The following is a 27,806-nucleotide window of genomic DNA, read 5'->3' on the forward strand; positions in this document are numbered from 1 at the left end:
TCAGATAAGCCACTGCCACATGTAGTTTGGAAAAGCCTTCGACTCGGTCGAAAAAATGGTTTCCTGTCCGCGCGTTTTTATGATATGTTTACGAAACTCATTTTATTATGTTTTTTTCGGCGCGGAGAACTAAAACCATGAAATTTATTATGTTTTCATGAATTTTTTTTCTACAGTCGCATGCACCATCATACATTTTCTCTTGACTTTTTCAAAGGTATCCAAAGGTAATACTTAAAAATTTAAAATGCACTCTTTAAGCTATAACAGAATTTCGTTCTTTGATAAAGAAACAGACACAAAACAACTGATTTTCGATTGCTTGCACCACGAAGTGCCGGGTACTGATGTATATCTTTGTGTAACTTGAGTTGCATTTAATGGATTTCGACTTTGAAGAGTCAAAATAAGCATGTCGGGCGAATAGCTGATTGATGATTTTCATATTACGAATGCCTAATGAGCTCCGTACATTACGATTGCCCTCGACCAATGGCCCCCACGTCTGTTGTCAGTCCGAGCACGGAAAGGTGAGAAGTTTACGTAAATACGAACAAGTCTCGTTTCTTGGAATCGACCATGTCGATCAAATACCTATTTTACGACCAAGCCTCCCGCCGAGCCATTGCTGATTTTTGGACTTAAGCCTATCCGTGTTCACATAATGCCCACCGACCCTTCCTTCGAGGGGATCCTGATGACGTACCAGCGCCGACAAACCTGTCACGATCGTATAAACTACATTTGCCAGGTTGGTAAAAGCCTCATAACGGCTGCTCCTTCCGCCATTATAAGCTGTAATTAATTCGCACAGGCAAAGATTCCAACGACTAGTTGTTGGGACAATTATAGAAACCTGTCAGCGACACGCGGTTGTTTGCCGAGGGATGACGTCAATCGGATACACTTTTCACTTTAATATTTGCAGTTTGACAATCGTTTAGGGTTTTTTAGCGTTTCAGCGAATTTTTAAGTTGAACGTGGATGTGGAAAAAACCTGTGAATAAGCCCCAAGACATGTTATTGGTGTTGGATGTAAATTGAATATCGGAATCTTTGAATAGTGGACAATTTGTGTCTAATTATTACCTTGCTGGAACAATTGTGCGAACTGAATAACGATTTTGTTGGGGGAGGTGGAGGTTTGTTGAGGAATTGTCCGACATCAAAATGAACATAGTTTCGGTTTTTATTTCAGGAATTGGGAGTTTTTGTTCAGAGCGTCGCAACCTGTGACGTAGAATGCCGTGATATTTCGCATCGGAAGTCGAGCAACCGACTGATGAATCAGACCGATGTTGAAATTTAAGTCAGAATGATTAGGTTTCGAATGAAGATTGTTACACAGACTTTCGTATTCAAAATATTAAAGACAATTACAATCGTCACGTAACCTTGCTACACAAACGATTTCAGTGGCCGAGATGGGTTGATTAAGTAAGTGCAGTTTTTGTCCGATTCTAAATAGTGCTGACGTGCCTTTACAGGAGCGCTTCCTGATATGTGAAACCAATACTCTTGTAAACAATAAAATACTTTTCCATGGTTACAAAAAAACAAAAGAAACCCCGAACCATGTCAGAGAGTCGCTTTAGGCCAGTGACAACACTCTTGCTGCCACCATCTCATACCTATTCAACTCAACGCTTTTATGTCCTGCCAAACACATTTCGCATCCGCAGAGAGGAAACAGGACAACAGACAATTATTTGCTTTGCTACTTGAGAAGCAAACATGACCTCAGAGGCCTGGAACGGCGGGGAATTCCCTGTAGCCAATTGATGTTGGACAATAGCGTGAAGTAATCGAGCGTCAATAATGCCAAACAATGGCGAGAAGCGTTGGTCGGTTCCTATTGTGAGCGGCGAAATAATAATACAGGACGGAACCTGCCGCCTCCCAAACTGGTCCAGTGTTGTCCCGTTACCATGGAGTCATGGACAGTACTGCACGGCGGACAGAAATTAGTTGCCAGCTTTTGTTTCGTTTCGGCCTGCGTGTATGCACGATTGCTAAATATAGTCTAACGAGGCGCAAAGAGCTAATGCCCGTCTGTCACTTTTTTGCAACGTTTGCCGAACGTAAACCTCCTCTGCATACACGCTTTCAAACTTTCCATGCGACCCAACTGTGGTGCAATAATGACGTCAGCATTCCACGTCTCCGGCACGAAACGCGTGACTCCTCCCAACCCCGAGAGGTGTGTTGGCATGGGTGTGGAATTTAACTTACGTAACCACACAAAAGCTAATTGACAAGCCAGGGTAGAGTTTCAGTGAATTCCGCTGTTGAAAAGCCTCTGTAAGTGTTTAGTTATCGATATTCTACCAATCACAGCGTGCGTTAAATTTCAGGGTGACCAAACCTCCATTACATCACTTCCAGTTGGTGTAATGTGACAACTTTGATATTGTATGTGATGACGAAGTTTGAAGGAATGTTTACCAACATTCGACACAACTCCTTATTGAGTGAGGGACGACGCAGCGTGTGGTCAAATACCGACATTTGGTTACTGACGTTGTCACAACGGATTTTACCACACGTTGCGAACATGCACCTAAGGCCGCACAACAACGCAAAATGGTCATGATTACCTCTAATGTTATCTGGCGACCAATGGTGCCTTGAAGTTAGGCGCAGGGATAGGAGAGTTGCGCCACGGCGAGAAATTTCCCTGTTTCTCTTTGCAGGTTCAGCGCCGCCGGGCGAGCAGGAAAAAAAGGCCGAGCACAGTTTCGTCGGGCTATTTATCAGTTGCTGTGCGTAACGTCAAACATTTTCAGACTTGCGCTGTTACAGGCTTGCTGTGATAATCGAATACAGGTGTAGAAACAGTTTACAATATTATTTGGGTCAGTAGACAATATTTGTTAGTGATACTTACCTGCATGGTTTGTGAGAGAATTTTAGGAAGTTTTTAAAAACAGTTATGTTTGTTTTACAGTGAAACTAAATTATTCACGCTGATCTGATATTTTGATATGTGTGACATAACAGCTCAAACGCATTACACTTACGCCATGCAGCGAAGTTTAAAGCAAGCAAACAAAGACAACTTAAAACACAGTGAGATGGAGGGTGATAGCGGCATCGGTACGACGTTTCACGACAAGTTGAGGGAGTCGTTTTGCAACTTCTCAGTGTCGCGAAGAAGTTCGGCTTGTTCGTCCCACTGTCCATCCACCTACTCCAGCATACCGGCTTCTTCTGGAGTCGAGAGTGCGCCTTTATCTGCGTATTCATCTGCCACATCCTCGTGTTGCGAAGGAGAATCTAACCGACATAAAGTCGGAATCGAGACATGCAAGACAACAACCCCCTACATCACCAAGTACAACAACAACAGCAATAATAACAGCAATGTAATCCATGCGCAATTTCCGGTTGAAATTGCTCACCAAGATGCAACCACGTCATCGTCCCAAAAACTCTCGGGCTCCGTCAGATCCCAAGCCGGGCAACACAGACCGACCAGAAAGACTTCTGCTTCGTCAACAAAATCCGAACAATTTATCGCCGAGGAATCGCGTCGTTTAGTGGACTCCGTCACCAACACAGTCTACGAAAAGAAGCGTCTTCTTGGCAAGGTAATTTATTTAAAACCGAAATCATTCTCTTTCATGTCAGCTTCTGTAATCGCGGCGAGTTTCAAGCCACAACCGCGTTCTGAATGACGTCACGCGTAACACGGCGGAACTTAAAATATACGCGTTGTGTGTAATGTGCGATGGTGACGCGGTGCGGAAATGATCGCACAGATAACTTCCTCAACACAGCAATCCACGCGATACACGCACGTGTGCAGCTGCCCATTCCAACGTCATTCCCCGGGTTCTGTTTTTTGTGCATCTTTTGGTAAATTTGTCACCTGTGTGTGGGCGACCAAGAAGCGCGGCCAATTTCCTTCTTGATTTTTCTCGTTGCAACTTAAACGCTGCCTTTGACGTCCATGTACTGTTTGTTAGTTTAGAGGGGAGTTGGGAGAGAGCGAGGTTAGCTGCCGGATGCAGTTCAAACGTTAACCATGTTGACCCGACCGTTTTTAGATCGCCTGCAATTTCGCCTCACTGCTGTCTCGCACCTATTTACCACCTGTCCCTATATCGCGTCGTACCAATGCGTGCCTGTTCCACACAAAGGTCGGCTTTTAGCGGTCATGGTTTACAAACGAATAAGCGTCACGGGTTTTTATATATTTGCAGGGTGGATTTGCTCGTGTTTACGAAGTTGTTCAAGTCAACCAGACGTCCTCTGTTGGACAACAAAGGTCTTGTGCTGCGAAGATAATCGACAAATCGCGTCTTGTTCGTCCTCAACAACGCGAAAAAGTCGACCAAGAAGTGGAAATCATGAAGGAAGTGAGCGGACACCGCAACGTCGTCAGTTACTACAACAGCTTCGAGGATGAGTCGTCTATTTGTATTCTGCTGGAGCTTTGCAACAAGAAGGTTAGTTTGCGATACAATTAGTGTTGTTGATTACTTCTCAGAAACGGACGCCCGATTTATTACCTGACTTAATTGACGTAGACAGTTGCTGCTGTATGATTTCTTGCTTAAGTGGCATGAACCATCAAAATGATGATTTTATTTACATCCGCAGAGTCTCGCTCAATACCTGAGGCGCAAGCAACACCTCACCGAACAAGAGGTGTGCAGCATCACAAAACAGATCGTCGAAGGTCTTACTCACCTCCATGGCAAGGGTATTATTCACAGGGACTTGAAACTTGGCAACATTCTCCTTACCGACGACATGGCGGTGAAAATTGGTGATTTCGGTCTGGCGGCGAGAGTGGAGACTGGCAAAAAGAAGTATGTAAATCATAATTACCCCCCTGTATGAAGTTTTTCTCATTTGCGTTTTCTTCATTGTTTTCAGAACTATCTGTGGCACGCCCAATTTCATCGCCCCTGAAGTGTTACAGCGCCAAGGTCATGGACCAGAGTCAGATATTTGGGCTTTAGGCTGTCTTCTCTACACTCTTCTGGTTGGAAAACCACCTTTCGAAACCGCCAGCTTGCGGGTGAGTGTTGTAATTGTATAAATATCACTCCAGTTTGTTTAAGATATTCCGTTAATATGCTTCATATTTGTCATACAAAAGTTTACCCCCGTGTTATTACAAACAAACCTAGATCATTCGTCACCATTTTAAACGCATTTTTGGTTATAAAATTAGGTTAAGACGCAGCTTGTTACAATTGATTTAAAAGATTCGAACTGGTTTGTTACTGAAGCTTCGCAGCGTTGGTCGAACTGCGCACAAAGAAAATGCTTAGACCGCCGTTACCGGGCGAAAGGCGCGCTTTGTTGTCTGGAGTGGGTTTTTATTTCAAACGTTCGTCATCCCTTAGAACTGTCCCTCTCGCTGTATAGGAATGCGGAAATCGCTCAATTATGTCCACCTTGTTACGCAAGCATAAAAATTCTCACAGCGGCAGTTTTGCTTCATGTGACTGACTGGTTATGTATATGTCGACATTGTCCCTTGACTGAGTATGCGCGACTGTTTTTTTAGTGCATGTTTACTTAAGTGTTGAGGCAGTAGTTATCGCTCACGCGTCGCTTTGAACAGCTCTTGTACGATCAGTATCTTGTTGATCGAACTTTCTTGCCGCAGATGGAATGACGTATGTAGTTCTAGTTACTTGTATGATGCGTTATCGGACTTGCAACAAAAATTAAGTAAACTTGACTTCAAAATGTAAAAACAGGACGCAATTTTTACTTGCAACAGAAATGAAACTGAACCCTATATACGTTCATACTCAATCGGAGGAAACGAAAATATAAAAAAAAAATTCGTCTCGCCTATGACATTTACCGCAAACTTGGTGATTCACTGACATCTGTGATCGACAGGAAACTATTCTACATGTTTTTCAACCCGGTTTGTGATACCGGCGGCAGTAAACGCAAAACGTCAAAGGGCAGACTTTTCTGCGGTTGTTGTCGCCCGACTCGTTCGTGTGTGGTGGCATTTCTCCCAATAGCAAGTGTTCCGTCTCGTCTGACGGCTGTTTAATCACAACCCCACGCCACAGAAATAGTGGAAATTTCTCTCACAACCGCGGCGGTTCAAATAACTTGGGGATTGGTCAAACAGAAGCTCATAAATGTCGTGCGTCAAGTTCACTTTGACGCAATATGATGACGTTGCCGTGCGCTAGCCTGAAGCACACCTCTGTTAAGCTACGCGTAAAGCAAGCATGAAAATAACGATTTCGTTGGTTGAAAGCCGCAATGAGTCATTTATCCCGGCAAAGCTTTACTAATGGAGTCATTGTATACTAGGCACATTTGATGCCACTGGACAAACTCCCATTAGCTAATATTGATTTTTTTCATGTACAGGATACCTACCGGTGCATATTGAAAAATTCATACCGCATCCCGGTCACCGTTTCAACAGAAGCTTCCGACTTGGTGAAGTCTATGTTGAGATCGAAACCAAAGGCGCGCCCTTCCCTTGAAGAAATTAAATCCCACGCTTTCTTTCAAAAGGTAGCGATAACTTCATGTTGGCGCAAATAAAGTTTGCTTGCGTGCATCACTGGATCAAAGCGTTAACAATCGATATTCTTTTGTAGCACGCTGCCGACCTTCCACTTAGATCAGCTTGCACCCCAATATCAGTTGTCACTGAAGACTGCTCCAGAAGCTGCAAACAACGTCTCCCAACTGGAGACGATTCTATTTCTCTGCAAACAGCTTCAAACGGAGTCGAAAAAACCATAGTGGACACAAGCACTGCCCGTGTAAAGGAACTGGATGAAGTTTGCTGCGAGGAGAAACAAACTCGCAGTCTATCCAGGGTCAGAATGTTTGAGGCAACGACAAGTAAAAGTCCTGTGCGCCGGATTGCCAACCGCCTACAGAAGCACCTGAGTAAGATGCCTTCGCCTGGAAAGTGCGTTCGCGCCGCCGCGATGAATTTTAAAGACAGCAAAAAGTCTCCTACACTACAAGCGCCCACAAAGAATCCAGTTGAACCAGGTACATGATCTTAAATTGCTTTTGCGGGAATGTTTAAGCTGGTGACAGTTGCTTGTTAATTTTAAAACCCGTGACCGATTTGTTTAAAGATAAAAGACGGCTAAAAGCATTATCCTTATTCTTGTTTAATTTTAGATGTCTATGCTTCAGCGAACGCGGCCACGACAACGTGGGTGAGCAAGTGGGTGGATTATTCAAACAGATACGGGTTCGGCTACCAACTGGCAAACGGACGCATCTGTGTTCTCTTTAACGACGGCAAACATTTGGCAAGCCTACCTGGCGGAAAGTAAGTGAAAAGTTGTATTAAACTTTGAAGTTTTTAATACAAATGTTATCAATTCCCCTTGAATGCGATAGTTCGCTTTCTAACGGTTTCATTTTTCATCAGGATAATGGAATACGTGTCTGGCGACGATAGCAGTCCAATTATTTTCACCAACGATGAGGTTCCAGCTACTTTGGAGCGATATGTTAAAATGCTTCGCAGCTTTACAACTTACATGGAAAGAAACCTAAGCCGCAATTCCTCAGTGTCTTCCACAGTACAGGTAACGACTTATTTTTTTATAATGTTGTGGTTCTTTTCCTTCTGCAGTGCTAAACAAAAAGCGATTTGTTGTTGAACACCACAGTACAAATAGTTTTATGCTTTAAAAAATATTTTATGTTGTTTTATTCAACAGACACACAATGTGGCCCGTTTGATGACGTGGCATCGCACTGACGATTACGTGGCAATGTACTTAAGTGATGGGACGCTTCAAATTAACTTTTGCAAGGACCACGTGAAAATAAACATCTCCAATCTGCATCGTCAGTCATGTTTGCAACTCACAGTGGTTGACCAGGTGTGTTTATCTTAATGAACGTATTCTTATTAATTATTTTGTTAATGCGGATTTAGCGTCAAAATATTCTTTTTAGTTGATCTCTTAACATAGAATGTTTGTAGGAACGCAAGGTGTCCACCTTCACCGGAAGTGATATCGCATCATCAACTATGACCCCACGATCCGTCAGTCGTCTTTGGACCATCCACGATCTGTTTCACCAGATGTTTGCTGATGTGGAATGCGACGCTCATCCCTTTTGCCAAGTCTGCCATGCTTGCTTCACCGCTAGTGACCAGCCCGACCTTCCAACCACAGCTGTGTAAATTCGGCGTGGGAGAGTGATGAATTAACCTGTGCAATGTCGAGAATAATGCAGTACGTGGTGGAAAACCTGCAGTAATTCAAAAGTTGCTGCTTGATTAAAGAACATATATTTATTTTATAAAATAATTTTGTATTTAAGTGCACCACGTGTAAACTACAGCTGCTCCGTTTTCGTTTTCTGTGGTGCTCCCTCTTTACTACGCTTTCTATGGGTCTAGCTTTTTTACTTTCTTCTCCTTATATTAAATTACAAAAAGATCAACGCAAAGTTCAAAATTGTGCCTACCGCCTTTACTTAGTTGTTCATGTTTTTGTGTGTGTATTCTTAATTTATTTATTTATTTCACGAAAGACGAGAAGCAGTAAAGTTGTACTTTATCTTCGAACATGCCAGAGCTGCTGACATGACTTTATTCATATTTTGAGATTTATTTATGCTTTATTTATTGCGTTCCCAAACCCTGTGCTTGGCAACGACGCGACTATTTTCAATTGTTTGATTATTTATGGTGACGATGACTTCTTGCCCAAAATAAAATGAAAAATTGCTATGAATGTGTAATGCTGATTCAGGATTAAAAAAAGTCAGGGCATTCGGTAAGTTTGGAACAGCGCATGGCGAAGATTAACCGATTTGAAGAAGGTCGCAAATTTGAAGCAGCAAAGATAAATGTAGAAATAAGGGCTTGGAAACATGCCCACGTTACATTATTCAATAATGACGTAAGGTTGCATGTGGGTTGTTGGAGTAAAAACGTTCTCAAATACAATTTATAAACATTAGTATTTAGGCCTATGTTTATAAACTTGTCTTGCTTGTTAAAATTGGCAGGATTTTTGAGGCCCAACTTTGGACATGACAGGGCAAATGCAACAATGTTTGCACGAAGTTTACTCAAGTGATGTGCTACGTGGAACACAAATGTTGATCAATCCACTTTTTTTAAGTTTAAAAACCGTGATATGTATGTTTCTTCTTAATGATGGGGGTATTGTTTAATGCTGTTTTTTTGCCTACAATTGCATACATTTTATGTTTTAAGTTAGAAAATACGTCAGCAGTCATAGCTTCATAGTTATTTTGAAGCAAGAAATTGTTCTGGCCCGCAAAACTCATTTAAAAAGTAAATCAAACATCGCATTAACCTATAAATTTAAACTTATGATTCAATGTATAAAAAATAAATTCCATTTTGATTATTCGTTTGCACTTCAACATGTATTCTCTGCGGTCAATAGAAATAAAACACAACTACCCCTTTTGTGATACTTCTTTGTTCATTAGCGACATTTAGCGGACAAGTTTGTGAGATGAGCGAACCAAAAATCGGAAAAGCTGGAAATGGCGGAACTTGTAAAAAATTATAGGTGTTTTTATTATTGTTTGACAGGTAGAATTTAATTCTTTTTGGAAAAGGATCGTTATCGATTGTGTGCAATAGAGTTTTCTTTACCTTGGTTTAGTCATCAATCCATGCAGATTGCTTTCTCTGTGTTGTATAGTTGTCTTATAAAACAGTTTGTCACGAAAATGGCTGGCATTCCTGCTATGTTTATCCATATTTATAAATTTAATTTTACTTTACCGAAACCATTAAGAAATCTGCGAGCTAGTAGCCTACTTATGAAAATGGTTGGACTGATTTATCAAACTGTTATCATTTGTTTATGTGGTGATATTTGTGTTTCTTTTTGATAAACTTATTGTGTGTTAAGGTGTTTCTTAGTATAAGTAGCCATTCTAATTAAATGTATCTTAAAATGTAATCAGTTCGTTTGCGATGAATTTTCCAAATGACCTCTCCAAAATTCCAGTAAACCCACCATACGCAATTCCAGGAATAACTGACTGTAAGAATGGTGTTATATTTTTCTGATGTTTCATGCTTTACATCCATTAAGAGTGTGTGTTTATCTTACAGTGGTGGGTGAAATGCAACATGGCCATCCTGTGCCAAATCACCCATTGTCACACTCCGAGTCTCGACATGAAATGGCAACGAAATTATTGCAGGCACCAGATTCCACATTTATGAACCACATCATGGATGCAGTTACAGGAAATCAAAGTGATTACAGGTAAGTTTAGTGCAAATAGTTTTATTGACATTCATTATTTCTATCTTTATTGATTTATAGGGACGCAAGTATTACTTCAGGTTCCATATTCCAACCAACTGTGCAACACACACATGATGTTTATGGCCGTAATATGGTAAATATTTTGAGTTGGGCAATTTAGCTCTTACTTGTTAAACACTTGGGTACTGGGTTTTTTTTTCACTAAAAAATTTCTGACAAATGGCCGAAATGCCAGCAAAAATTTAGGACATTTTCAATTTATTTTGGTCATTTACGGTATAATACAATTTTCGTTCGCAAAAATGTAAGCAACTTCAATAGTCTACCAGCCGATGTCCTTTGGGACATTGTGTCCGAAACAGCTTTTATTTTTTGACATTTCTAAAAAAATTAGGTCAATGACAGACAAATGACACAAAAAAAAACCCAGCTTGGGTATGATCTAGTGTGCTCTGCTTCAGTGGATGATTTTTATGTGCAACTTTTGGATACAATTATTGTTTAGGTTCCCCCTGGAATTAATGCTGGCATGCCCATGTCTCACTCTGAAGCATATCAACAACACCAACCAATCGTCCCAACATGGTAAGGAAATTGCATGTTATGTCAACTCCAGCTACATAAGAATTTGTTGTGTTTTTGCAGTTCGGTCCCAGCATACCCACTTCAAAATGACCCAGTTGCTGCTTCAAGGTCAAACCCACCTCTTCACCAGGGTATGATTTCCTTGGCAAATTGTTTACAGCAGCAGTAATTTAGATTTGTGTATTGTATATATGTCTTTCAGGTAATTCACACCGACCCGTGGTTAAACCTGTACAGGCTGTTAGACCTCAGCCCAGAAACCCTAGGCATGTGGAAAAGGTAGACAAAGATTATTTTTTTAGATGTTAAAAAGTTTTGTGTTATGCCCTGGATGACTGTAAATTGTACATGGAACGTGGTATAAGCTATGTGTATTGGTATAGGTTGCAACTCCTCAACCAGAAGTGAAACCGCACACTTACCAGGAAAAACCTTCCCAAGATCAAGGTCTTGTAAGTCAAGTAGAATCATCTGTCATAGAAGAGAACCCCAAAATACGCCTAAAAATAAGGTAAATAACTGAAATTTATTTTCCACTTTGCACCTATCCATAAAACCTCATTAAACAAATTTTGTGTGCAAGACGAACAAAGAAGAGTAAAAGCAAAAAGGAGAAGAGCTCCGATGATGAGCGTGTGGAGTATGGAGTTGTACCAGCAGGTGGTGATGGTTCTAGTTCTGCAGCCCCACTAAAATTGAAACTGTGTCGTGTGAAAACTCTGAGCTCAACTGATGTACATGGCAAGGGGTCTGAGCAAGCATTTACTGTATCCTCTTTGACTTCTCCACCTATAAAAAATAAAATGGAAACCAGCACTCCCAAGCTAGATGAAAATGGGCAAAAGAAAGCAGAAGATGCTGCTTCTGCAATGATCAAACAAGTGTTTAACAATCAGCATCTCTCTGCTAACCATGCATCGATCTCCAAGCCCAACTCCAGTGACAAACAAGTTTGCAAAAGTAAAACCCACAAAAGCAGTAAACATCACCAGGGTTCACACTCCAAAGCAACCCCAATGCAGTCCCCTCCTGAAAGGTCTTATCTTCCAGACTCATCTCACCACCAAACACATCAACAGTTTTCACATGCTGGTCTGCCTTTGGGACATGGAAGTTCCAGACAACCTCAGTTACCAGAAGGAAGGTCCCAAGAACTGAGTAAACACCCCAAAACTCCTGGTCACAATGTTGCTGGTTTCCAACATGGCTCATCAGCAACTTTTCAGCCAACTCAACAGTCTCTATTTCCACCTGCCAACTTTTCATCACCCCCATTTACTCCACAACAATTGGCTCAGCAGTATTCCTATGGTAACATACCAACCCCTTCAACTGGTTACGGCCATGGATCAGGACAGGGGAGTTTTATGACACCCCAGATGTATTCTCCACAAGTAACACCTGGTTCACAGCAGATGCAACCAAGTTATGGACATCAGTCATCTTGGGATACCCAACGTCATACTTTCGGCCAAGTAAACAACCAGGGAATGGCCCCACATACCCCATCCAAACCTCCTCCGTACACTGAAGCATTAGGACTATCTGTGCAACCAGATGCTAATCACTTCAGTTCAAATCAGCATCATTCCCAAGTGCCTGACCCTGTGCGACAGCGACAGTACCCAAGTCAGTATCCCAACCAAAGGAGTAGTGATTTGCAACAACCCAAGCCAACAAACAGACATCATGAACCTCATCTACAGAAGTACACCCAACATACCCCACATTCAAAAATGTACAAACCTGGTGAAAATGGATCACATATAGCAAGTATGGGAGATCATGGTCATATTGGTCCCAGTATACAAGCTGGAATGTCAACACCCGCATCAAACAAATACAAACAAGAACGTTTTGGCGAAAAACCTAATGCACTTGACCAACCAACATATCCTGCAGTAAACTACTCCAATGCACCACAGGTAAAATACTGAATTTTGTTGCTTACATTATACACATACAAATTGTTAAATTTCTCTAGGCATATACTTCCACCCAAACTCGGCATCCAACTGCACCAAATCCAGGAGGAAAAAATAAGAAGAAAGGTGAAAAATACAAAAGTTAATTCTGTATATAGTTTTGTAGACATAGTTTCAAGTTGTGTTACATTGTTTCATCATTTTATACAAAAATGAGGATTTAGGTCTGTTGCTGCAAACACAGTGAAGTTTATGAAGAGTGTACTGTAACCAGTTAATTAATTTCCAGAGTAAATATTATGACCAGACTTAGTGTAGCAAGTTTGTTGTTGACAGTAGCTTTAACTGCAGCTTTCAATTAACACTTTTTACAGGTCAGAATTATATTCAGTTATTTATCAGTTAATTTTATGTGCATTTTTAATGTTATCTGTGTTTCCTGATTCTCCCTTACGTTATTTTCAACAGATATCTTGAGAAGTTGATGTTGTTTTACTGCTAGTAACACACAGTGAAAGGAAAACATGATTTCAGTCACACAAAAATAACTTTATTTTCAGTGTAAAATATTTTTGCTGCAGTTTTGTGATTTTTGTTTGGGATCAGTATGTAAGCTTAGGTTACAACTTACAAGTAATCCATATTTTGGAAACACTTTGCAGGCTTAGGAAATAGTATTGTTGTAACAAACAAACAAACAATGGAAAATGTAGTCACAAAGAATAAGAAGCTGATAAAAATAGACCTCGGTGATCTTGCCTTGAAAAACAAAATTCTAAGAAAAAAAGTAATAGTTTTGAAGCAAGTTTCTGGTGGCAAACTAAGAGGAATAAATCCAGGTTCAAGCGGCTCTGCCCAGACAAGTCCTATCCCATGTATACAAAAAGAAGAAAATGATAAAAATGTTTCAACCGGAGAACCTAAAATGGTCACTGTGCATTTTACAGGCAAGTAGTGATATTAAACTCAACAGAGAAAGAAATGCAGCTTTGTGTGTACGAGGAAGATTGAGATTGTTTTATTCCTTACTGTGAGAGGTCTTATTGAGTCATTTGGTTGTAGCATAATCAAAGGCCGTTGGCAAAGGTGGCAGCAAAGAGAGTATTGAAGGGAGTGCAGTCTGTGTTGTATGATTTGTCATTGTGTACATTTAAAACAATAATCTATTTGCTGGTGGGTGAACACAAATATAGTGGATGATAAATAAAAATGTCGGAAACTTGAAGAGTTTTGTGATCCCTAAAGTAAAATAAAACATATCCATCATGCTACACCTCAGGCATACAACATGTACGCGTAAAGTTTGTTGCCGATGATGAAGAAGCGGATATTTTCAAACTTAAAGACGTCATGTATCCTGATGACACAGAAGTTTCCAATTTTGGGGAACTTCAGCCTGGTACCCGTATTGTGGCCAAGTGGCCCATGAATGGGAAACTATATGCTGCAGTTGTTATAGACCCACTTGATAATACTGGTTGGTATTTTGTAAATGCATGGTTTGAGTGTGAAAGTGTGAATGTTCAGTGTTGGGTGCCTGGTAAAATGCTGATACATTTGATGTCGTTTCTGCCAATGTAATTTTTTTTTCTTTTCGAGAGGGATTGTTTAATTTATTGATAGAAATTATTGGAAATTTATGTTTTTTTGCCAGTACCAAAAGTGACTCAATGAGTGGAAATGTTTTTTTAACACCCAGGGAGGAGATTTAGGGAGCGCAAACCTCCACCAAAACCTTTCCAAGCACAACCCGGTTCAGATCGCAGAGAAAGTTACAACGAACCTGCAGTTCTTCTGGATAAATTGGATATGGATCATGTGCCAAGTGAAATGAATGTGACCAACCACGACAAACGTTTACTAGAAAATGACTTCGGTGCATACAGAACAATGGCTGACAGGATCAAAGACAAGAAGCGACAAGGTCAGAACAAGACTTTTTGTCAATAGTCTTGAATTTTTGTGAACTTGCATGATGAATATCTAGTTGCTTGATCATGTATATTTATTTTCATATATTTTTGCTCATTTGTGTCAGGAAAAAAAAGGAAACACAAGTCATCGGGAGGAGAGAGAATTATTCACCTTCAAAGTGATGATTCTGGGGATGAGGAGTTTCGTTCCCCTGACCGGAAGAGATCTCATCATGATGAGATGAGGAAAAAGGAAAGGAGGAAAGCTGTGGAGTCCAGAATGCATACTGAAGGTAATATTATCACTCTTTCATGTTTGCGGAGTTAGTGTTGTAGTTTCAGATTTGGTTGGTTTTTGTAGATGGAGTTGGATTGTTCCAAAGAGTTAATTCTCTCATTTCATCCATATTTGAGAAAATGCGCTCCATCGACCCCCGAGTGTTGGAGGAAGCTATGGCTGACATTGCAGAACAAACAGCTCAAGTTCCACATTGCTTGCTTCTATCTCGTGCTTTATTGCAAGAATTAAGTGGCGAGATGGCAAAACTGAAAGTTACCGGCCATCTTTGTGAGGTAGTGTTATTTTTTTTTGTCTTTAGATGAATACTGCACACTTCAATGTGTTAATTTATTCTTTGTTCTTTTAGATTCCCAAAAAACAGCTTGTTCGTCTCCTGGCTATGTTAGAGCCAAACATTAGGGATGGAGTGTACTTGAAACCAATGAAACCATCAGTAAGGGTTGTAGTTACTATTTTGTGTTTTAGAATAAATTAAAGCTGCAAACAGAAGTTTGCGGTTGTGTTCTGTACTAGTACCATTACCCTTAGGAAGCCTTGTTGGATAACAGGCGAAACGTCGGTTAATAAAGTTACGTTTTTATTGTGCAAGAACAGACTAGAAGTTTCAAACACCATCTGTGGTCGTCTTTAGTGCAATTGTTAACTCACTGTTTTGTTGTTTTATTAATGCATTTTTTTTACTTTTAGTTAGATTTAGAATTGACCCTTTGGCTAATGAGAATCTTTACAAAAAGGGTAACAGTGCCGAAGAACAAAAGTGGAACCGTGAATGTCGACTCGACCGAGTTAATGCATCAACTGAGGCATCACTGGTGGCAATGCATGTTATGACTGCACCATACATGCCAAAGGCTGTCTACCTTGATGACATCATGGAGCGATCTGCTCAACTACTAAGGCACCAGCTCACCAACACAATCTATCCAGAATATGATCCAGTGTATCGCTCACCAACTGCATCGAGTAAGAAGAAAGGTGGAAAAGGTGAGGACATACATGCTTGTGTTTAACTTGCTAAGATAATCAACTGTTTATCACCTAATACAAGCATGATATGAAACTGTACTTTTCTGAATGGTTTAAAGATAAATAGAAATCTTATTATGTGACTTTTTTAATCTTTATTAAAGCTGAACTACCCAGTACTGCAAGCACAAAGATGAAGAGAGCTCATTATAAAGGACCTAAAAACAGAACAATTTTGCAATTGTACAACAAGTTGAATATCTTACTCACTATGTGGGGGGACCTTGTTGCGGTGCAACCATTAACGGATACAGTGGTTCTCCAGGTCAGTAGATCAACCATCATTTGTTTTATACATAAAAGTATATGGTCCGAAACAGTGGAGGATCTAGAAAAAATATGAGGGGGTGTTCGGTTTCGGTACCTAATTAATGAAGCCGTTAGATGGGGTTACATTTTTTTTCGGACATATATCATGCTGTAATTTTTTGTCCAAATCTCGGTGGAAACCAGTCTAGTTGTTGAACACGTTGCCAATATTACGCATGTTGAAAACAGCTGTTAGCGCTCGCAAATGTGCAAAGAGGAATATAAGGCCACCGCATGCAACATAGTTTTTATTTGTATGTTTTCTTGATAACATAGGCTCACATTTAATTCCTTTTAGATAACACGTATATTTAAACCTTTCTTTCAAGGTCGTGGTAATAAAACTACGGCGCAAGCACTACCGCAAAAACTTGCATCGAGTGTTCCACAGTGTTACGCAATTGCGAAAGCCAGGAAGCCATGGTTTATGTGACGATTCGCACCAACGCTGGCGTTCGTATTTTGCAATGCTCCATTAATTAACCTTAGTTTACAGCGGAAAATTGGAAAATTCCCAAAAAATTTCGACCCTTCGCTCTAAAAACAAATCTGTAATTGTCTAGGACTTGCATCACTAAATACACATCGATGTTTTAGCAGTAGATAATTTGCGAAATATATAAAAAAAAAAAAACAGACGAAATATAAAATACTCGTTTAGCTACATTTATTTTGGTGCAATTTTGTCAAACAATTACAATTACAAAAAAACTTATAAGGTGGCGCTTTCGAAAACTGTTGACGGGTTATTGAGCAACGGCACAACAAACGATTGTTTCACAAGAGTCATCGCCGCGTGAATGCAGCGCGCGCGACTGATAAACAAAGAAACAGCAAGGACGAACGCTTGACCGTAGTGTTCGTTTCTGCGTAACGGGAAATTAATCGCACTTTCACACCCCACAAAACAATGTGCCAAAACGCTGAGGGGGGTGTTCTGACCTGCAATTTTTCATGATGATGTTTCAGTGTTGGTGACCAGGTTATATTCTATGTGCTTTTTGTACTAATCCTCTAAAAAGGTCTAAAGAAATTAAGAAACACCCCGATTTTGTAATTCACAGATTTCTACAGTGGGTATATCACCATTCTTTGTTGAAAATGTTCGTGAACTTCAGTTAAGTGCAATCAGATTGACCACCACAGTTTTCTCGCGTTATGATAAGCACCGATCTATAATCCTGGAAGATATTATACAATCTCTTGCACGACTTCCAACCAGCAAGAGGAACCTGAGAAGTTATAGGTAGAATATTTAATATTTTTCAACTTATGTTTATGATTTTAGCCATTCCTTTTCTATTAAATAGCAAAAACTAAGCATTGAATTTTGTTCAGGTTGACGTATGCTGAAGAAGCTGTAGACTCGTCTGATGAGGAAGAAAATACTGGAGGTCGGAAAGGAAGTGGAACAACTGGAAGTGGAGCGGAGTTGCAATACATACAGATGGTTGCTGCTCTCATAATCCAGATGGTTCATGCTATTTGTCATCTTCCTGACCCACAAGTGGAAGAAGAACATGAAGGGAACAACGAAGCAGAAATGCAGCATAAGGTGCTCGTCAAAACTAGTTAAAAGATTGTTTACATAAAACTGATCTAACTAATCATTACTTGTGTTCTTAGATTGATGAACTAAAGATTGTGACCAATTACGACACAGCTTCAAGAACAGGCCAAAACTTTTTGTCTGTCTTTTTGAAAAAGTAAGCTTTTTAATAAATACATTAGAATTTTATTGAGAAAATCAAAATGTTCAATAGGTGTGCCGGTAAATCAGAAGAGACTGACTATAGACCTTTGTTTGAAAACATGGTTCATGATCTTCTTGCCACTGTCAACAAACCAGAGTGGCCTGCATCAGAAATGCTTCTCAGCATACTTGGAAGATTGTTGGTGAGTTCATTATTTTTTATGAGTTTACAACAGTACTAAAGTTTAGGATATCCAATTGAAATGTGTTGCAACTTGATTGTCCTAATAAGTTTGTTAAGCAACATAAGTTGGACAGGCATGAACAATATGGTGCACATTGCTAATTATATTTGAATTTATTTCATTAGCGGTTGTCTTCATAGATGCATGAAATACTCATTGTTTTGACTTTTTACATGACCAGCATGACACATGTTAATTCCATTGTTGATATGAGCATTGCTTTTAGGTGCACACATTTAACACCAAGTCCACAGAGATGTCTCTCAGAGTAGCAGCTCTTGATTATTTGGGTGTTGTTACGGCAAAACTGCGACGGGATACAGTGACAAGCCACTCTGATGTCGGAAGTATTCGGTCACTTTTGCAGAGGTTACAAGATGCTGTTGATGTTGAAACAGCGATGGAGACTGAGGAATCGGGAAATAAACCGGAACTTGAGGTGTGAACAAGATGCTGACTTGACATAAACTTTTTTTTGGTTTCTTGCACAAAATATGTAACAGAAAAAGATATTCACAGGAACCTAAAAAGCCTTTAACAAGAAAGCAAATATCAAGGAAGAGAAAGGGTTCAGTTGGAAAAAACAAAAATAAGGTTTTCATTTGTTTAAGTTTTGGTGCAAATGCAAAAGAAACGGGCAGTTAGTAAAGATGCAGTTGGTAGCATAGTGAGGTGAAAATTGTGGAAGTCAGAAAAATGCACTTTATAGAATAAGAGAGTAGTTGATTAATAAACCCTGTAAAGTAAAACTACTGAACGCTAAACTATAAAAAAATCTTTCAGAAAAAAGAGAAGTTTGTTGAAAGTGAAGAGCAATTATTGAATCGACAACTACAATATCTTATATTGGGATATTTAAGAAGGAATTCAAGAGCTGACCCAGCACTATTGGTAGGTTGTCTTGACTCAATTAAGTGTTTTCTGATTTCCATTTGTTTTTTTATAAGCAATAGAGCTAATATTGATAGCTGTGGACACTGTTCCGGCCTAACAGCTATTATCAGTCTGACAAGACCATCATCGGTCACCAAGCAGCATTTTTTTCTGTTTCTTGGTTAAAAAATATAATTCAAAATAATGAGGTTTTGGTTTCCACACAGTTTGCTCACAACTTCTATATCGCCCAATGGCTCCGGGACGTGTCACTGGAATTTGAGCAGGTACAAAGGCAGGAGGACATGGGTGGTGATGCTGGTGAACAGCTTGACGCACAAAGCCAGAAGCTTCAGGCATGTCAACACAAGAAGGATGCCATGCTCGAGTTGGCGTCGTCAGCTGCCGTTGCTGTGGCAACTCTGAAACGTCAGCAAGGACTGGATGAGGAGGAAAAGAAATTACCTCCAATGAGCGAGTTGCAAATGAAGTGGGTTCTTTGTAATACTGACAAATTATTGGTAAAAGAAGTATTTTTTTATAAATTGTTTTTTACGCTTTCTTCGCTCCACGTGTATTTCATAATTCATGCTGTTAGTAACCAAGTTCAAAGGTCGCTACTTGGCGAAGTCCTTCCGACTGATTTGCTTATATTTACTATATTTGCAGAGCGGACAAGTTGGCTGCTGGTTTAAGTGTTGAAGACGCGGCTCTCGTGACTCGTCATCTCGCTTCAAGCAGACCTTTCTCGAGGTCGTTTGACGTTTATCTCACTCACATTCTGCGAGTGCGCGAGGAAACTGCTGTTGCACTGCGCACGCGCGCCATCAAGTGTCTCGCAGAAATCGTGGCTGTAGATCCTTCTATAATGGAACGTGTAAGTAGCTCTGTTAGTTTGATACCGAACTAAGAAGAAGACAAATCGAGCTATTGGACCTGTTTTGTTTTCTTTTTTAACTTGACTTAGATTTAGTTGTTTGGCGACGTTTAACATGGTTTAATTGTGACGACAGGAGGACATAGCGAAGGGCGTTCAAGCAAGTTTGGTCGATCCTTCAACGAGTGTCCGGGAAGCTGCGATTGAATTAGTCGGAAAGTTTATTCTCCTCAAACCGCAACTCGTCAAATATTATTATGACATGCTGACTGCAAGAATCATGGTAACAACAACATAACAATAATAAATATTTCATGCTACAACTTCTTACCTTAACTTGAAAGGAAAATGTCTTTTGTTTGTCCATTAAATCATTTTTTCAGACCATAACCAGTAAATGTTTGCAAAAATATATGTTTTATAGGTAATATAAACATCCATGTTGCAAACAAAGTTTGGAAAAAAACATTTTTAATCAGTAACAATCCCAATCAATTTTGCCAAAAGATTCCTGCTACGAATTAATGAGGTTTTTTAATCTGACGGCGGATTTGTTGATCGCAGGATACAGGTGTGAGTGTACGCAAACGCGTCATCAAAATCCTTCGTGATTTGTGTCACGAATATCCCGATCTCCCACAACTTACAGATGCTTGTGTGAAGATGATCAGAAGAGTCAACGATGAGGAAGGGATCAAAGTAAGTCACGTGACTGTTATCCATCAACCCAAAACCAATTCTGAATTCAAAATTCTCCATACTGCGATCGTAAAAAAATTCAGGACCCTATAAAAATAACAAAAATTTCTGTCTCAGAAACTGGTGCACGAAGTTTTCATGAAGATGTGGTTCACACCCGTCGATCCCCATGACAACCAATCCCTCCGCAAGAAGGCGCTGTTGATCACTGACATCGTGGCAGCAAACCGGGAAAGAGGATACGAATGGATCGAACAACTCTTTAAAAATGTATGTTGGTTTTGTCTTCGGTTTGGTACAAAACACGTTGTTTCCGCACATCTTGATTTCAACTTTAAATTATTTGATTTCCAGTTGATCGACACACCCGTGAGAAACCCCAGGGTTGAAACTTCGTGTAAACAAATTGTTGACTGTCTCGTTCAACACGTCATACTCTTCGATAAACAGAACGGTCAGTATCGAATTCATGCATTTTTAAGTTTACACACCCAAGAAACTCGATATATTTCTTTTCAACAACAAATGTTTGGTTTTTAGAATCGATTACGGAACCGATGACGTCATCTGCGTCACTTGAGACGGGAAAGGAAAAGTATGAGTGGGAGAATTTAACATAAAAATTTACTTATTTAACTAAAATGTTGTTTTGTCTCCTGCAGAGGTGAGAAGTCGAAGGATCGTGTTGTGAGGTTGGTGGCAACAATTCAAACCCTGGTTCAACTTGCAAGAATTCGTCCCAAACTCTTGGTTCCTCATGTGATGACGCTCCAACCTTATCTTGCCGCAAAGTGTGACGTAAGTCGACAAATCAACTACATACTTCTATTCTACGAACTGCCACCTTTAGACAGACGTGTTAGTGGTTTCATCATGATAATATATTGTTACTCGTTAAATGTAATTCCCACATTCCTTTCCACTTTCACTTAGGGATTTTAAGTTTTTTTTTAAATGTCGAACGATTTGTAAAATTTACCATTGTGCCTTTTTCAGTCCACCAACGACATGATGATTGTTCATGGAGTTTGTAGAACTCTCGAACTTTCTGTTCCTCTCATGGAGCATCCTTCCGACCTCTTCTTGGCATCGATAGAGGAGGACATGTCTCGTCTCATTCTCACGCAACGGTTTCCCGTTGTCTCTGCTGCCATCGCGTGTTTAAGCGCTATCACCACTAAAGTGACTCGTAACTACAAACTAGTGTGGGATTGCTTCCAGAGGTTATGCCGTAAGTTATCTGTTCATTTCTAGCATTAACGCAGCCGCACATTTGATTGTGTAGCACCTCATCGACTGCGTTCTTTACGGACGAATACAAGTTATCCTATTTTAAATTCTGTGGAATATCGTTTACCAAGACGCAGCAGTTTTTGCCAACCAAACTAAAAAACAAGGCTACTTTTAAACTCCAGTATATTTACTAATATCCTTACATGGTTTCACGGTCGACACCTCCCTGCAACTACGCATTTCTGTCTAAGTTTACAGCAATTCGAACGTTGTCCTAGTTATTAATCGAAGAATGCTCACAGGTGGTTTGTCGAGTCAGCGGCATCAACATCAGCAAAATAACCGCTCGATATTTTTTCCACAAATTTATACCAAACTTGTTCGTGCGCTCCACATCATTGGTCATTTCAGCAAGAACTTCGATTTCGACCAGAAGGAATTAAAAGGAAAAACTCCGGTTTGTAAAATATTTGTTTTTTTAAACTTAAAAATTCGACTTAAACTTAATTCCACATCATACACATGATATAAAGGCGTTTCAAGTTCGTTCATTGTTAAAATTTGAATGTAAAATTTTATTGTGTATTTGGATTCCTAGCAATATACTGAACTAAAGACGCAGTACTTCCTGATATTTAGTATGCTTGTCGGTGGCGTTGGATTTAATTGACATATACAAATATATTTCACACATGTTTAACCATGGAAAGTAAAGCGGATTTTGTGATTATTATCATTATATTTTTAGTATTTTTTTATTGTAAATACTGTAGCTTATAACCGATCAAACGCAAGAAACAGTATTAGTATCACATTAGTCTTAAGTATGTTATTTTTTTGTACAGATATGTGTAAAGGACAAGGTGTATGATTGTGTGTTGTACTTCGCCAATCTCAACACCACTGCCGAGACGCAGGAACTTCGAGGTTTTGCTGTAGCGGCACTTGGTCTTCTTATGATACAAGATCCCAACATGATGTTCCGTGCAAGCTCACGGGAACTTTACAACTCTCTACTCGATCCTTATCAGACATCCGACCGACTCAAGACCCAGGTTTGTATTCTGATATTCGTCTCCATGTTGAACAACATCGAAAACGTTATGATCGATGGGTGGTTTGTGGACATTTAGTTTATCTATCTGTTATTTGATGGAAGAAATGTGAACACATAGGAGCTGGATGGAGCTTATAATATGTTTAAAAACGAGCTGGGCATCTGATGTGGTCCAGTCAGCAATTTAAACACATTTAATAGTAATATTTGGCAACAATGACAACACGCAAACCTTCTGACTTGAGTGAAAGTTTTAGTCTGTGCAATAACTGTCGGTTTATAACTTTGCTTATTGTAGGTTTTGCAAAATCTACAAAACTATCTTCAAACTGAAGATGTGAAAATGCAAAAAGCTGCCGAGGCGAGTGTGAAGAAAGCCAAGCAGGTAAATTAACACATCCACAAAATCATGTCATTGAATCATCACGTGATGTTTCTGTTCCTACGAACAGGAGGCAGAAACCCACGACCGTTCGACCTCCGAAGCGACGACTACTGATGATGACATCAAAGAAATTTGTGACGTGTCAAGTGGTATGGCGTCATCAGTCATGCAACTGTTCCTCAAGCAGGTAAAAACTAGTGCTTGTTACTAAAGATTTGTTGAATTTTATTGGTTTGTATTCGCCATAAAGTAATCTTCGTAATATTAACATTACGGTATTTTGAACATCCACAAGAAAATGGCCCTTGTCTAAACTAGGTTAAAAATAAAAATTAAAAAAATAAAGTAAAACCAAAATTAAATTTCACTCAAACTTAGAATAACGTTTCTCCCAACCGAACATGGCAAATGTTTTTTCTTGTAGGTTTTGGAATCCTTCTTTCATCGAAACGTGTTGGTTCGTCACGCTGCACTTCATACTGTGTATCTCACGTTGCAACAAGGTCTCGTACATCCGGTGCAGTGCATTCCATACCTGATCGCTGCTGCTTCCGACCCTGAGGCGGTTGTTCACAAAGAAGCAGACCAACAGGTGAACAGAGGGTAGCGAACGTATGATGCGGACTTTCATACGTTGTAAATATTGTGGCATAGTTTGATAGCGGATGCTTGTTATTCAAACTTAGTAGCATATCAATAGTAATAGTAAACATAATATCGGACAGAGGATTGCGCCAGTGGTTCCAAAACTGTGTCGTTGTAAGGACCTATTAGTTTGTGACATCCCCGTGCACCACATCTTGAAACATTCACTATCTATATATTTTTTTTCGTTTACTCGAATTCAGTCGATGAATAGAAATTTGGAATAAGTCTTCTTGATACAATTGTTACGTACTAAGTTGGTCAAACCTTTCAAAATCCGTCGCACTTCGATAAGTTTGAAAATTACTTCAGGCAGTTAACTATAACTGTTATATAAATTTTGAGGCAGTTAACTATAACTGTTATAAATTACGTTGCAGTTGAATGACCTGAATAAAAGGAGTTCTGGGTTCATCCACAGTCAGGCTTTGCAGGGAATGAAGTTGGCTTACAAACTACAACAATATGTCCAGAATGACAATAAACTGATCAGGGGTTACAGGGAAATAACCGTCGCCGGTTTGGAGGAAAGTTCTGGAACTCATAAGGTTGGTTTTATGGCTTGTGCCAATTCTGTTGGTAAAAAATTCCTTTGCCGATTGTCAGGCAGGATTAGATGAAGTTAATGTGCTTCATATTAAACGCAGTAATATTTCATGCAATGGCATGATTGGCAGGATCGCTGCTTCATATTATTATGCGTTTGTAACACGATTGTTTTTTCAAAATTATAAACATTTACAAACAATCGTGAAACTTATTTTTATTTTGTTTACTTTAATTTCTAGGCGAACTGTTATCATCTTTACCAAATGGTTCGATCGGATCGGAAACATCGCCGCGCGTTTCTTCTTTCCCTTCTCAAGTTGTTCGACGACACAGTGGTAAGATTTCTATTGGTCTACATAGAAACAACATCCTACTTGACGTTTAACCACGTTCGTTCCACAGAAAACTGAGCTGAGCATGCTTCTATTCATCGCCGACAACCTTGCTCACTTTCCATACTACACACTGGACGAACCACTGTTCCTCATGAGTCAGATCGAAGTTTATGTCTCAGTTTCTGGGACAAACGTCTTGCAAAGTTTCAAGGAAGTGAGTTTTCACTGAACCCGAAAAACTGTAAAATTGACAATTCGGCAGATTTTAAATTCATATTTATAACACGTGGTAAAAATAACATCCTGAAACTTCAGAAAAACAAATCGCCAGAAAAAAATTTCTGATTTTCAACATAGTTCTGTAACACAATCCTATGCAATTCTCAGTCTCTGAAGCGAAAAGTTTCAAAGAAAGAAGCTCGCCGTATTAAGCGGGAAGCTAAACTGGAAGAGAGGATGAGGAGAAAGAAACAACATGAAGAGGAAAATAATTTGTCCGATTCCTCAACTTCGTCAAGCAGCAGTGAGAGTGAGAGTTCGGATGATGAGGAGGAAGAAGAAGAAGATGACGTCGAAGACCAAGGAGAAGAAGCGATCATGGCGAGGTTGCCGGATGCAGATGACCCCATCAAGGAGTTTGCTCATCTTTCTCTCGCTTGTCTTCTGCTTCTATGGGTGAAACAACATCTCAAAACATTGTTTGGATTTACCGACAAGTGAGTCGCATTTAACTTTTTATAATTGAGGCAAAATTAAGATTACTTCAAAACTTTTTGCATTGTTTTAAAATCCACCTGTTTTCGCAGCAAAATTCACAAATATTCACCGAACGAAGTGAATCGAGCGAACGACAAACAATGTCATCGTAGACGAGCAGATCTAAGATTCGAACCAACCCGAGCCTTGCAACACTTGCAACGAATCAAGGACAGAATGTCGTGTAAACATCCGGAATATCAAAAGGCGATCGTCTCCCAATTTATCGAGGTACCAAAATGCCATTAAAAGAAGATCTCAGGACTTCGTACAGAAATGATTTGCGCACGAATTATTTTTTGTTGGTTCAAGTACAATTTCCTGAACAATTTTTAACCGATTCGCAAACAAGAATATGAAGTAGTGAACTACATGATGTTGTTTCTTTTACAGTTTAACGAACTGATGAACAAACTCGATCCAAATGAAGATGATTCCGATTCGGAAAAGGACAAGAAGACTCCATCCAAACCAACAACAACTCCACGCACCGGTAAGTTTACAGCAAACTGTAAAAGCTTGTCCAACTTACACATTGTTCACTGCAGAAACTCCGATTAAAGACAATGAAGAAGATGAAAGTGGCAACGACACAGATGATGACGTCACAAAACCACCCGCTCCCCTGTCGGTACGTAAAAAGTTGTTATTATCAATGTTACACCCGCCTTCTTTCTATTGCGTTGGTGTTCAATTTTACCGTAGGGAGTAAAAACAAGTTATAGAAACATCATTTTCATTCTGTTATCCGCAGGCAATTCGGCAATCCACAGCATTAAAAACCAAAAAGAAAAAGCATAGACAGCATGGGTTGGGCGGTGCTCCCCCGGAGATGAGAAAGCGTCGTGAGACGAACTACTTGGAAAGCAGTTCGGATTCCGAAGAAGACTTCCAGGGTTTTTGACCAAATTCAACCTTATAACGTCATATATGTCGTTGCACTGCCACTGGATTCTTCCGTGTATTTGCAGAGAGTTTATTTTCTACAACTTTTAATCAGATTTTATAAGCCGGCGCACCTTTATGGTCCGCTGTAGCATGCAACCGAATGTTAAAACTTGAGATTAATGTTCGTTTTAGGTACTGGTGTCGACAGCTGATCGCATAAATCGCCCACTCACGTTTGTGGAGTTTTGTAGTCGCTTTTTTAAAGAACGCGCTGTAGGAAGGTAGAGAAAACCTATTTTTCTATTCGAGTTACTCGACCCGTTCGTGAGTCGACTGAGATTCGCAAATCATTTTTCCGCTAACATGTTTGTATATGACTGACTTGCGCACGATGGCTTGTTTCTAAGTCGCTTGCATTGTTGATGTTCTGAAAGTATTACTTGCTTTGTTGATGGTTACATTTCTTATCGTTGCGGATTCTTTTTATCATACTCGCCTTGTTTTCGTTCTTTCGTTGTTGATGTAATGTTGAAACAACTGCAGCGGGCCCCCGGTAATTTCCCCGTCACATTTTTCTACAACAAACTCGCTCTTCTGTTTTAAACTGAAATTTTTTTCTGATGTTAATTCTGCGATTGACAAGTTTTGATTGTTTTATATTTTATTCGTTGATTCCGTTTGTTAGAAATGTTGTACGAACTTTACGTTACAACGTTCAAGTAAAATCGCTAGTACAACTAAACCGAGTGCATGTTGTTCTCTGAACTCCCTGTAATTCTGTCTACCCTGATCCTTGCTCTGGTTACGGGGCAGGTGGCACATGGAGTGGTTTACCAGAGGTGGATGAAGACATTTTCTCTAGGTGGAGTTGTTACGATACAAAAGTCATTGTGACGCATCGATGGCGGTTTTGGTCGTCAGGCGGGAAGGTAGAAAGAACCGCGCCTTCAGTGTTATGGCATGTTCAAAGGGTACATGATCGCTTCTAGATTGTACAACTTGCAATAGGATTACGGTATCTTAAAATAGAATTATGGGAAGATCAGTTTCGTTATATTTTTGTATTGCAGAAAAACAGTTTGTTCTAATATGTTTTTCCGGCCCTGAAAAAAGCGTTATGATTGTAGTCACACGCATAATTTTTGTTGACCGATTTTGCATGTACCTATGTACTAGTTCTGATTTGAGTTCTTGTTATTAATACTGAGTTTTTAATGTTGTTCTTCGAATCCCGTTTTTTGACAACATCTACGCTTGTAGTAGGCTAC

The 27,806-nt window shown here is 39.8% G+C and overlaps 2 protein-coding genes across 2 annotated transcripts; both read left to right on the forward strand.

Annotated features, from left to right (window-relative positions):
- Window positions 1–2,935: 2,935 nt before the first annotated feature.
- LOC145916752 (serine/threonine-protein kinase PLK3-like) lies at window positions 2,936–8,706 on the forward strand. Its single transcript, XM_083002833.1, has 10 exons — window positions 2,936–3,590; window positions 4,206–4,451; window positions 4,606–4,817; window positions 4,885–5,029; window positions 6,361–6,510; window positions 6,597–7,002; window positions 7,138–7,291; window positions 7,394–7,553; window positions 7,689–7,853; window positions 7,958–8,706. Exons 1-10 carry the CDS (start codon window positions 2,985–2,987, stop codon window positions 8,159–8,161), a joined length of 2,448 nt encoding a protein of 815 aa, XP_082858959.1. The 5' UTR covers window positions 2,936–2,984; the 3' UTR covers window positions 8,162–8,706.
- Window positions 8,707–9,874: 1,168 nt separating this feature from the next.
- On the forward strand, window positions 9,875–27,274 carry LOC145916739 (nipped-B-like protein A). The gene is made up of 44 exons (XM_083002823.1): window positions 9,875–10,013; window positions 10,085–10,241; window positions 10,302–10,377; window positions 10,750–10,829; window positions 10,890–10,960; window positions 11,032–11,108; window positions 11,213–11,340; window positions 11,413–12,754; window positions 12,814–12,880; window positions 14,034–14,231; window positions 14,454–14,678; window positions 14,793–14,960; window positions 15,029–15,240; window positions 15,315–15,401; window positions 15,703–15,952; window positions 16,099–16,259; window positions 17,368–17,549; window positions 17,642–17,858; window positions 17,930–18,009; window positions 18,067–18,199; window positions 18,468–18,680; window positions 19,025–19,132; window positions 19,342–19,604; window positions 19,784–19,991; window positions 20,128–20,274; window positions 20,556–20,690; window positions 20,808–20,960; window positions 21,045–21,144; window positions 21,231–21,285; window positions 21,353–21,488; window positions 21,687–21,921; window positions 22,226–22,380; window positions 22,769–22,978; window positions 23,279–23,365; window positions 23,433–23,552; window positions 23,790–23,957; window positions 24,391–24,558; window positions 24,799–24,894; window positions 24,962–25,108; window positions 25,282–25,610; window positions 25,701–25,881; window positions 26,044–26,143; window positions 26,199–26,281; window positions 26,405–27,274. The coding sequence occupies exons 1-44, from the start codon at window positions 9,944–9,946 to the stop codon at window positions 26,552–26,554; spliced, it is 7,728 nt and encodes a 2,575-aa protein (XP_082858949.1). The 5' UTR covers window positions 9,875–9,943; the 3' UTR covers window positions 26,555–27,274.
- Window positions 27,275–27,806: the final 532 nt, after the last annotated feature.

The sequence above is a fragment of the Ascidia mentula genome, chromosome 1 (assembly GCF_947561715.1).
Source record: "Ascidia mentula chromosome 1, kaAscMent1.1, whole genome shotgun sequence".
Taxonomy (NCBI): domain Eukaryota; kingdom Metazoa; phylum Chordata; class Ascidiacea; order Phlebobranchia; family Ascidiidae; genus Ascidia; species Ascidia mentula.

Coding starts and splice junctions, on each gene's coding strand:
- LOC145916739 (XM_083002823.1), top strand. CDS start 9,944: ATGAATTTTCCAAATGACCTCTCCAAAATTCCAGTAAACCCACCATAC. Junction 11,341..11,412: donor AAAATACGCCTAAAAATAAG/GTAAATAACTGA, acceptor TTTGTGTGCAAG/ACGAACAAAGAAGAGTAAAA. Junction 24,559..24,798: donor AAAGTTCTGGAACTCATAAG/GTTGGTTTTATG, acceptor TTTAATTTCTAG/GCGAACTGTTATCATCTTTA.
- LOC145916752 (XM_083002833.1), top strand. CDS start 2,985: ATGTGTGACATAACAGCTCAAACGCATTACACTTACGCCATGCAGCGA. Junction 5,030..6,360: donor TCGAAACCGCCAGCTTGCGG/GTGAGTGTTGTA, acceptor TTTCATGTACAG/GATACCTACCGGTGCATATT. Junction 7,854..7,957: donor AACTCACAGTGGTTGACCAG/GTGTGTTTATCT, acceptor GAATGTTTGTAG/GAACGCAAGGTGTCCACCTT.